Source organism: Mobula hypostoma, chromosome 6, assembly GCF_963921235.1.
Source record: "Mobula hypostoma chromosome 6, sMobHyp1.1, whole genome shotgun sequence".
Taxonomy (NCBI): Eukaryota; Metazoa; Chordata; class Chondrichthyes; order Myliobatiformes; family Myliobatidae; genus Mobula; species Mobula hypostoma.
The window spans coordinates 122567307-122579159 of NC_086102.1; the positions used below are offsets into that span (position 1 = coordinate 122567307).

At 44.2% G+C, this 11853-nt stretch overlaps 1 protein-coding gene across 2 annotated transcripts in view; it reads right to left on the reverse strand.

Moving 5' to 3' along the window:
* LOC134348354 (fibronectin-like) overlaps positions 1-8567 on the reverse strand; it is a 97149-nt gene extending 88582 nt beyond the window's left edge. For both annotated transcript variants that reach the window (XM_063051580.1, XM_063051579.1), the window contains exons 1-4: positions 8278-8567; positions 5647-5775; positions 3042-3179; positions 889-1020 (exon numbers count right to left, since the gene is read on the reverse strand). In XM_063051580.1, coding sequence (XP_062907650.1) covers positions 889-1020; positions 3042-3179; positions 5647-5775; positions 8278-8386 — 508 coding nt within the window. In that variant the 5' untranslated portion in view covers positions 8387-8567. The remainder of the gene's footprint in view (positions 1-888; positions 1021-3041; positions 3180-5646; positions 5776-8277) is intronic.
* Positions 8568-11853: the final 3286 nt, after the last annotated feature.

The following is an 11853-nucleotide window of genomic DNA, read 5'->3' on the forward strand; positions in this document are numbered from 1 at the left end:
TGAGAGCACTGCTCTACTGGTTGTGCCTCCCAGTTTATCCGATTTCCCTTCACTTGAAGGTGATTCAGTTGGATGCAGTTGCATAGGCAACTATCAATGAGTCCATGCTTGTGTAGGAAGTATCAATGGAGACAATGAAGCGTCCACCCCATTGGCTGGACGCTTTCTGAAGATATGTGCTTTCTCAATGACTGAATCTAATTCTCATGAGGCTGAACTAAAATTAACAGAAAGCAGAGACTGTATCCAAGTCATTCCAGAAAACATAACTGTGAACTTGCAGCCTTTGAGAAATTCCATTTTAATCTTTTTGGTATCAATTCACAATTCTCTCCATTGTAGGAGATTTTAACCCCAGTCTTACAGAGTGGAAGAAATATTTGCATTTTGACAGCACCTGGACATTCAAAAGTCTGCAGCCAAAGTGGATGTTAAATTCTAATCTTCAAAGCTAATGAAAATTTTTCAAAGAACACAGAAGACAGCACAATACAGGCCCTCCAGTCCACAGTGTGCTGACCCTGTAACCTATTCCAAGATCAATTTGACCCTTCCAGCTCACATAACCAACCCTCCATTTTTATGTCATCCACGAGCCCAAGAGTCTCTTAAATGTTCCCAATGTGTCTGCCTTGACAGAGGCAGGGCATTCCACACACCTTCCTCTGCCTCCCCCAGGGTGAAACAGTACAACGACCGAACCAATTTGTCATTGTTCTGGATTGGACATTTCTCAATGTTGTGATGTCACTCGGGGCGCAATTCAAAAACTCCCTTGTAATGGTGAAATCCAATCCCCAGTTTAATGGTTTCACGCTGCACACTGCGCAGAGAGTAGAGAATGGGCATTCTCACTTAAGAGTTTGATACCAACACAGAAGCAAGTACCTATTGGTTTGCAGGTCCATTCTCCTTTCCCGTTTCCAAGGCAGACACACTCCAGCATGTGGCCACCCGTCTCATGAGGTCTCCTCCAGGTATCTCCAATTTTGTAGGATTGGCCGCCCTCGTGGCACCGATCTGCGAGGGAGGGAAATGCTCAGTGCCTGTGAAGCCCACTCACCATCAGATTTACCGAAGCATACAGAGAAGTGAGTCGTTTGCGTCAACAACCAACACACCCGAGGATGTGCCGGAAGCAGCCCGCAAGTGTTGCCACACATTCCAGTGGCGCCAAAATTGCATACTCACATGCTCTTCAGAACACAGAACATACCAAGTGGCAAAGAAACAACAGCGAAACAAAAACAGCCCCGTTCCTTTTCCAACCAACCCACCCACCCACATACACAGTCTTCTAACCCCAGGACAGGCAGGCTCCATTCAGCATCTTCAGAAATAGCTCTGTTGTTGTGGACAGTGCTTTGGTTGGTCTGCAGCAGAAGCTTGAAATTTCACCTTCATGCTGTCTTATGTACATTAGTTAATGGAGGTGGAAGGAGTAATTGGGAGGTTCATTCCCTGTGGATTGGAAGGAATGTGAAGAATATTGCATTTGTTACATTGATAGCTAGGAGGGCCATTCTATTGAAGTGGAAAGATACGTCGGCTCCCATTTTGTCACAATGGTTCTCTCAAGCAATTCAATGTCTTAGTTTGGAGAAAATTATAAGTCCAACCTTTGAACCCATGTTTGATTTTGAGAAAAGATGAGGCTCATTTGCTCCTTACTACCATTTGAGTTAATTGATAGATTTCCTCCATGATCTAATTGTAAATTTTTGGTACATTTTATTTTCTTGCTGGCGGTTTGATGTTTATATTTGGAAGCTTTTTGTATGACGCATGGCTCCGGGGTTGAATACCTAATGGGTTTTTTTCCCTCACTTTGCTTTAGTAGGGTTTTTTTTTCCTTTTTTCTCTTTTTTTTGTCACCAAAATTTTTTCAATCTTTAAAACAATGTTTTTTTCTTCAGACATTATAAGTGTTGTCTACTTCGATGTATTTGTTAATTTTGGATAATAATAATAATAAAGATTTGAAAAAAAAGAAAGAATATTGCTGGCATTGGCAGAAGAAGTCAGGAGAGGGCTGATTAGATCTGCAAAATCACTAGGAGGTACATGCAAACTTCAAAGTACATATATGTCACCATATACCACTTGAGATTAATTTTCTTGCAGGCATTCACAATATAACAAAGAAATACATTAGAGTCGATTAAAAACTGCACACAAAGACTAACAAACAGCCAATGTGCAAAAGAAGACAAACTGCAAAACTAACTAATGAATTAATTGATTTACTAATTAACACTGAGGATGAGTTGCAGAGTCCTTGAAAGTTAAGTTGATAGGTTGTGGAATCAGTTCAGTGTTGAGGTGAGTGAGGTTATCCGTGCTGGTTCAAAAACCTGATGGTTGAGGGGTAATAACTGTTCCTGAACCTGGTCATGTGGGACCTAAGGCTCCTGTACCTCCTTCCCAAAGGCAGCGACGGATGTGATCGGGGATAGGAGCCGAGAATGGAGATGGTGCGCCAGGAACTTTAAGGAATGCATCTGTGAGGAGTACAACATTGGGGAAGGTATCCAGGGAAGATGAAGGGGCAAGCGAATGAGATTTCTGCAGCAGGGCACGCAGGGTTGGGCTTTACTGATGACGGACACCCAGACAGGGAACGGCAGGCACAAGAATATTGATGGCCAATCCCCATAATAGATTCTGAGAGATTTGGGGCACAATATGAGAGGGAGAGGCATATGGTCTCTCAACAAGGGAGAAATATTGGCCTTTATTGTGATTAAAACCTCACCTAGTGTTTAATATTGTTTAATTTAATATTAACCACCTTCTTATAAAAGTCAAAATTCCTGATCCCTCTGCAACCTTCCCCAATATCTAACATGTATCCGCATTGACTTGCTTTTACAAAACAGATGCCCGTCATCCAGGTGATGACAGAAGGAAGTGGTCGGGGAGAGTCCACCGGATACCCGAGTCAGGTCTGGAACTATTTTAACCACACCCTAGAAGTTTGCAGTGGCTACATCCCGTCATATTCATTGCCCTTCAGGTTGCCCATTAACGGTGTTACTTACTTGCGATGGTGCAGCTGATCCTGCCCCTGCCCGCTCCGATGCAGGTGCAGTCCCAGATCATACCGTCCTTCGGGCGCTCCCAGGTGTCACCGACACGCTGCCTGTTACCAGTGTACTGATCGAAGCACATCTCCTCCACTGAAACAAGCAAAGCACAGTCAAGGCAAGGCGGGGGGTGGGGTGCTAAATTCAAAAGCCTCTGAAGGTCCTTCCAAACAGTTTGCTCAGCCTTCACCATCACCCACCACCACAGGGCCCGTCAGCCCACTGTCAGTCCACTCGTTGGGTCTACTGGTCTGCCTGATTAGCTGTGCCAATAGAGGAGGCAGATTGCCCCAGCTAAGCTAAAGACCCATATTCGATGATCTTTTATTTGTCACACGTGCATCAAATCATACAATGAGATGTGTCGATTGCGTTAAAGATCAACACAGTCCGAGATGTACTGGAGGCAGCCCACAAGTGTTGCCAGGCTTCTGGCACCAACGTAGCCTGCCCACGACTTACTGACCCTAACCTGTAGGTCCTTGGAGTTGCGATGAAATGGAGAGTACCCAGAGGAAACCCACGCGGTCACGGGGAAAAGTGCAGACTCTTTTCAGGCGGCAGCAGGGAATGAATCGCTATCGCTGGCCCTGTAAAGCGTTATGCTAACTGCTAGCCTACAAGTCACAATAATGGTTCGCGCCATCGATTTACAGCGCCAGCAGTAAGATAAGTGATCGATTCCCACCACTGCCTGTGAGCAGCGTGTACGCTCTCCCCATCATACAGGTTTCCTCTGAGTACTCTAAGTTTCCTCCCATCTTCCAAAGACATACGGGTTAGGATCAATAAGTTATTGGCATGCTATGTGGGTGACGCTTGCCCCTGCACAGTTCTTGAACTGTGTTGGTTGTTGACACAAAACAACCCATTTTTCAATGTCACCATCATCATCATTATGTGCTGTGTCGTATGACGCTGGTGATCATGGTCCCATTGCCGCCTTCTGAGCAGCGTCTTTACAAGACGGGTGACCCCAGCCATCATCGATAATCTTCAGGGATTGTCTGCCTGCATCATGGCATCAGTGGTTGCATCACCAGGACTTGTGATGTGCACCAGCTTCTCATGCGACCGTCCCCCACCAGCTCCTATGACTTCACGTGACCCTGATCACGGGGCTAGGCAGGTGCTATACTTTGTCCAAGAGTGACTTATAGGCTAGTGGAGGGAAGGAACATCTTACACCTCCTTTGGGTAGCTGTATCTCCAGCCCGCCACCCAGATGTTCGATGGACTTATGACAAATAAAGCTAATGTTTAAACTTTAAATCTCAGAACAATAACGATTCCCAGCTGCAGACCCAACATGAATATTGGATTAACCCCTTATGTTGAGAGCCTGTTTCTCATCTAAATCCATCTACAAACAATTGGCACCTACAAAGCCATCACACCTACCCTTGAAAGGGTCATTTTGATCAGGGACTCAGCAAAAAAAGTCACAGCCAAGTTGACACACTTCAAATGTAAAACAGTATTTATTAATTAACACAGACAAGTTGTGGAGTCCTTGAAAGTTAGTTGATAGGTTGTGGAATCTTTTACTCTTAATGTAAATCTTTTACTCTTAATCGATGATGCAGGATGCCATTCAGCCCATCAAGTCTACCACATTCCCATCAGTGGCATTCTCTTCGTCAATTCCCTGCAGCCAACTCTCTCTCTCAAAGACACAAATTCTCCCCAGACCTAACACTTGGACTAGTTTAGAGCAGCCTGACCTCAGTATTCAAATCCCAAACTGAGTGCCACGCACAGAGGGATAAGACACCAGGCTAGGTGTGGGGTCTGCAGGGGGCTAGTCACAGGCATCCAGGCAGAAGGTGGAGGGAGTTCAGGAGGCTAGTCACAGCCATCCAGGTAGAGGGTGGAGGGAGTTCAAGTCCCAGCCCCACTGTGAATTAGGCATCAGTACAGCACCCTCCAGAGGAAGTAAATGGCCACGGCACGTGTGGTGCGCTGCCCTGCTCTGCTGACAGCAATTGTCGCAGGCAAGAGTGGGGGAGCTGGGTGAGAGCCCAGCACCAATGGTAGACAACTGTGTCCAGCTCCAGCAGCCCAATTTTCCAGGCATATTTGTGCAACCAGACACATCACCAAGTAGACATAACCAGAGGGCAGCTGTACAGAGACAGCAGGGGCCATACAGCACATTCCACTACAGAATGGCGTTCACTTGTACTAGTGTCCCACCTCTGGTTATGCCACAACCTAATTTGTAGATATATATAAAATATTTATGTATGTATGTGTCGTCTATTTGTTTATTTAGAAGTATGAGGCAGGGCCATTCTAGCCCAATGGGCCCCTCCGCCCAGCAACCAACCTATTTAACACCAGCCTAATCACAGGACAACTTACAATATCCTACTAATCAGTACGTCTTTGAACTAGCGGAAGAAACACTTGGAGGAACCCACGCATTAAAGGGAGAATGTACAAACTCCTGAAAATCGGGGCGAAATAGTTGTGACATTTGCTGCCTGCAGTCAATGCAAAACCCCAAGATGGATTGTAAGGGATGCGGAGGAGGAAAGACTATTAACTGTTTGCTTACCATCAGGCTTGGATTCACAATTCCAGCCGCGACCTGCGCCATAACAGGTACATATCATCACTCGACCCAGATAGGTGCGTTCCCACTGCTGGTTGATCTGGTAAACCTTCCCGTTGTCATAGCAAGAATCTGAACGGGGCAAAACACACACACACACAGATCAAATCAAATGTCTCCCGAAAGACCAAGGATGCATTCCAAGAGCTCTAAACACTCATTGTAACTGAGATGCCAAAATTGCATTTCCGATTAGATCTCTAGGTTGTGGCGGGGCCACTCCTGAACCATCAGAATCGATGATCACTAATGGTTATTATTATTGTTACTGACTAATGTGCTGTGATATCTGCTGCTATGTGACGGTGGTACACTGCAAATCCATAAAGTTCCTTTAAATTACCATTACAAATTGGGCAAAGAAGGTAGTGTCCACGGGGAGAGAAGCTGCTCTTGAATTAAGTGTGGCTCTTCAGGCTGCTGAACTCCTCACCCGTGGTGAGGACATCGTTTGAACCATGATCGTTCTGGAGTAAACTTGCAAGTGAAACAGCATAAGAGGATAGAGAGAAAAGAGAGTTAATGCTTCAGGCTCATACTTCTGTCAGTCAATGACATGAAGCATTAACTGCTTTGCCCTCTCCCCAGACGACGCCTGGCTTGTTGCAAGCTTCTGCATCCTGTTTTATTTCACATTTCCAGAGTCTTCCAACTTTTACATTAACTCATCGCTCCCTTTCACAGCTGTCTTATTTCAGCTTGGTGAGAGTTATACAACTCTGCCCAAACACTGTTAAACACCAATCCATTTTTCAAAGTTGCTTCACATTTATTTTAAAATGTGGCAGCAATGATGGTCTTGAGATTCCAGCAAAACAAAAGTGAGGATGATATTGAACTATTTTTCTTCTTAGTCATTACTGTGTTTCCAGATCGTTTATCTTGCAGATATACAATATTTAACACAAATGATTTCCCCCATTTAAGCAATTCCTTCAGAATAACTCAGTTCCTTGCCTCAACCACACGCTCCAGCTCATATTCCAGACGGTAGACATCAAAAAATGAAATGCAGAGATTCTGCAAATGCTGGAAATCTGGAGCAACTCCTACAAAATGCTGGAGGAACTCAGCAGATCAGGCAGAGTCAATGGAGAGAAATAAACCATCAACGTTTCAGGTCTCATCAAAGCCTTTGTTCCCTCCATAGATGCTGCCTGACCTGCTGAGCTCCTCCAGCAATTTGCATGTCTTAGATCATTCAGAAATGTTTTGATAAGCTGAATGAAATGAACTCAGTTGGACTCAGTTAAACCAGTCAGTGAGTGAATTGTGAACTAATCCCACTTCAAATTTTTACTCACTGCAGTCTCCCTTTGTATGCAACCCAACTGCATACCTTCCTAAATCCTGTCTCTAGTGTTAATGGATCTGTCAGGATTTCTCCTGGCAAAAGGCCAACCTAATTACCCATGTAATACACTCCACACAGCTTTATGACACAGAGTCAGCCTGAGCTTTGATCCCTTCAGGACAGTTATGCAATTCAGTGACATGAATGGATCTTGATGCTTAATCCAGCTCCCCTGTCCATTGTCAAACATCTGTCCAATGTTCAGGGTTAAAGCACAAAACACTACAAGGGAAAGAAAGCAAACAGACTCCTACTGCCAGAGTTTCTTTGTTAGGTTAGAGAGGTGAATGCTCCAATTAATGTTCTAATGGAATTGGTCCAGAAGTGCAAAATATTGCTGATAACACTTTTTTTGACACAAACACAATAACTGCAAACATTTAGCAGGTCAGGAAACATCTGTTGGGAGAAAAGAAAGAGCAGTTGATGGTATTTTGTCAACACTGTCCTTAAAATGAATTGTATTAGATTAGATGCTGTTGAAAGTAAGTGTCTGGAGTGGAGAGAGGAAGATTAACAGCAGCCTTAGAACAATGAACAACTCCCAGCTGCAGACCCAACATGAATATTGGGTTAACCCCTTATGTGGAGAGCCTGTTTCTCATCTAAATTCATCTACAAACAATTGGCACCTACAAAGCCATCACACCTACCACTGAAAGGGTCATTTTGATCAGGGACCCAGCAAAAAATACCACAATAGTTCGCTACACCAGCCAAGTCGACACACTTTGAATGTAAACCAAGATGCATCTTCAAACAGATTTGCATAAATGCAAGATTTGATTACAGAACAGTCACTTTCTCCACATTTGCAGAATTACAAGAATTATCATGGAATATTAATAGGGAATTGGCATACGGCTATAAGGAATATAATTTGGAAGTTTAAACTTCAAAAAGCTTTTAAGTCTCAGGGGGGCTATGAAAGTTATTTGAACAGTGGTAGTACAGAGAAATTGAACATGTTTAAAACACCTTGGGAGTTTAATACACACCTCTTTAAGAAAAGTCAACTTTGGTAATGCACAAGTTAAAAAAAACCTTCCTGATAATTGGAAAAATCCAATGATTTCATTATTTTAATATGCAACTTTAACATGTTCCTTACAGACATTTGAGAGATTGCAATAGAAGTTAAAATTGCAATATTAATAATTTTATGAGATCTCGGAGAACATTTCAAGAGGATTTAAAGAAAGCTTTTTGCTCATACTTACTTTGGTTCTGGGTAGGCGCGTTGTAAGTTTGTCTCTTGTTGGGCCTCACGCCGTTGGTTACACTGAGACAGGCGAGCAACAGGAAGCCCTCGAGCATGGAGCGGTGCATCTTCTCAGCACAGGAGCTCCCTAGACAGTTCGGTGGAGTAGGTACAAGGAGACCCCTCTATCTCAGGCAGTGGAGAGACAGCAGGCACTGGCACATTGAAAGGATGATCTGCCAGAGCAGGGAGAAGGCGCTCCAATACCAACCTTCCTCTCTCTACACCTTGCCAGTCAGTGATCGAATAGTTGTCCCTCCAACCCCCTTTATAACGTTCTCTACTCCTTGCCACACCAGCCAGGAAGGAGAGGAGGAGCTTGGGTGGGGGGTGTGTGGGGGGGGTGCTTCAATAATATTTACAAGTCTGGTGCTGACATCACTGCATGACTTTAAAATATCTGTTCAGACTCCGAGGAGATACAAGGCGTCTCTCTTAAAGGGCTACTGCTGTTTTTGCCCTCCATTAGAGATGAGCCACGAGCAAACAGAAGGGAAAGTTATTATATTAAGTATATCACCACTCTACTAAAAAGACTGATGACAAAAAAGTTTACATATATTAATCAAGTCAGGTTTTTTTTTAAAACTCTTGCCAGCTATTTACTTGGTAGAGCTTTCAAGCATTTAAAGATTGGCTAATCATCACTGGGAACTGTTTATTTGCAATAAAGAATATTTTGTGTTACGAGAACGCAAAAAAAAGGGCGCCTGTTTCCAGATGCAGTACTACAGCGTTTCGAGCCCGGAGCTGCGCTCGAGTCCGGCTCGAAACGAGCTGTAAACCGCGCCAGCACTGCGCGGGGATGTTCGATCGGCGGCCCTGGAGCCCCACGACAAGAGATTTTATTTTATATCAGATCTGCGAGTCACTCGCACGATGCACAGATATAAAAAGTAGAGTCATGCAGAATGCGTGCACTTCTAATGGAAGATGTGCGATGTTGTTTGCTCTGAGCGGTTCCAATGGGGGATATGCGAATAGGAGATACTTTGCGGGAGGGGGGAGGGTAGTTTATGAGGGGCACCGAAACAGCCCTTGATTTTTATAAGGAATTGATAATCCAGACTCCGCTGAAGAGGCAATTACTGATCTATTCCACCCTCCGCAAATTTATACTTTTACAAAAGGTAGGATTATAAGCGGTTGTATTTGGCTCCAGTGCAGAGTAAGTGACAAACACTTTCTTAAACGCAGCCAATCTGGATCGGTCTAAGAACTGTACCAAAAGCAAATGAAAATCGAGCTTCGCAGAAACACTCCATTAGCTGGTTAGTAGAGCTACTAGGACTTGATGTTTCAATCCCTATGGTAAATCGGCACTCTCGGTGTTGGCAGTGGGCTTGGAGTGATCAGGATCAGAACCGCATTACTGGTTTGAGGCATAATCAGGATCAGAACCCCTTAAGCTTTGTATTTGCATTAAAAATACTAGCAAGGAAGGGATTGGACCACATGTATAGTCTAGCACCTTGAAGCAGAATAGTAAAACAAGCAACACATGTAACAGGAGTCAACATATTAATCTCCTTCAATCAGAATAAAAACTATTGCTCAGAAGCGAAGGGCGTTCAGGCAAAATTTAGGCGTCTTGCGCCTTAAGCGAAGAGAATTCTTTCGAAGTTTATTTGCAATTGAGTCTGCAGGGCTAACGTCAATGATTGAGTATGCAGTACAGGGTCTCTCGATAAGAGACGAGACGCCGTTTGTTATCGGTTAGCCTGAGGGCAGCACGGCAACCGTTTTGAATGGTGTGCAATTCCGGAGAGGGAACACTGCCAAAAGGCAAGCCTGCTTACAAAATTTACCGGCGTACCTCCCTCCCAGACATCCCTGCCCCGTCAGAGCGGCAGGAACCCACAGGGACTGAGTTATTCCACAGAAAGAGGATCTGATTTTCGTTTATTTTGAATTCTCAAAGAGATAGCTCGTTCCCCCTATCAATTTAGATTTAATTATTTACAAAGGAACGTTCAATCATTTAATAAATCACAGCAGTTTCCTGTTCTGTTCCGACTAACCCAAGGTTAGACTGGTACCGTCTGAACTCACCCTAACCCCGAAACGACCGACTAGAGCAGGCAACGAGGCCATTCAGCCCATTGAGTTGTACCTCAATGCAAGTGCAGTTCCAATGATCTCACTTCTCCAGCCACTCCATTTTCCCCCCTTTTAAGAATTTATTAATTTCTACTATCCCAGCTGGAGTACTTTCCGGACCCAAACTAAACTACTCCCTGTGCAAAATAGCGTTTCCTCGTGTCACTTCTGATTCTTTCATCAATGATGCTCCACGGCTTCATTAGCATCATTCCAGGGATGAAAGGGTTACCATATAAGGAACGTCTGGCAGCTCTTGGGCTGTATTCCCTGGAGTTCAAGAGAATGAGGGGTGATCTCATAGAAACGTTCCGAATGTTAAAAGGCCTGAACAGATTAGATATGGCAAAGTTATTTCCCATTCTGGGGGTCTCTAGGACAAGAGGGCACGACTTCAGGATTGAAGGACATCTTAGAACTGAGATGCAGAGAAATTATTTTAGCCAGAGGATGGTCAATCTGTGGAATTTGTTGCCACCAGCAGCTGTGGAGGCCAAGTCATTGAGTGTATTTAAGGCGGAGATGGATAGGTTCTTGATTATCCAGGGCATCAAAGGGTATGGGGTGAAAGCGGGAGAGTGGGAATGACTGGAAGGATTGGATCAGCCCATGATTGAAAGGTGGAGCAGATTCGATGGGTCGAATGGCCTACTTCTGCTCCTATACCTTATGGTCTTATGGTTCTTCACCCCTCCACCAAGTGAAAAAAGGTGTTCTGTGCGTACTCTTCAACACTTTAAATGCCGCAATCAGGATTCTGAGTCATACAACACTGAATCAGACTCTACATTCAAATAAGGTGCTCACCTGAGTTTATCCCATTTACCTGATTTTGCTCTACGTCCCTCTAAGCTAAGGGTTCCCAACCTGGAGTCCATAGATCCCTTGCTTAATGGTAAGCGTCCATGGCATAAAAAGGGTTGGGAACCCCTGCTCTAGACCTTTCCTGTCCATATAATTATCCAAATGTATTTTAACTGCCGTCACTTTACCTCGCTCAACTACCTTGTCTGGTATCTCATCCCATATACTCATCACCTTCTGTATCAAGATGTCTCTTTGAAATCTATCCTCTCTCACCTGAAACCCAGTTTCTGGTTCCTTTTCCCCAGGAAAAAGACCGTGCATTTACTCTATGTCATTCATGACTTTATATACTGCATCTCTGTAAGTTCACCCCTCAGTATTCTAGGGAATAAAGTCCTGGAATGTCCAGCCTGTCCCTCAGGTCCTGGAATGTCTAGCCTGTCCCTCAAGCCCTCAAGCCCTGGTAACATTCTTACTTATCTTATTTGCACTCTTTCCAGCTTCATGGCGTCTTTCCTACAACAGGGTAACAAAAACTACAGAATACTGCAAATGGGGCCTCACCATCACCTTATACAACTACAACATCAGACCATAAGACATAGGAGCAGAATTCTGCCATTGAACA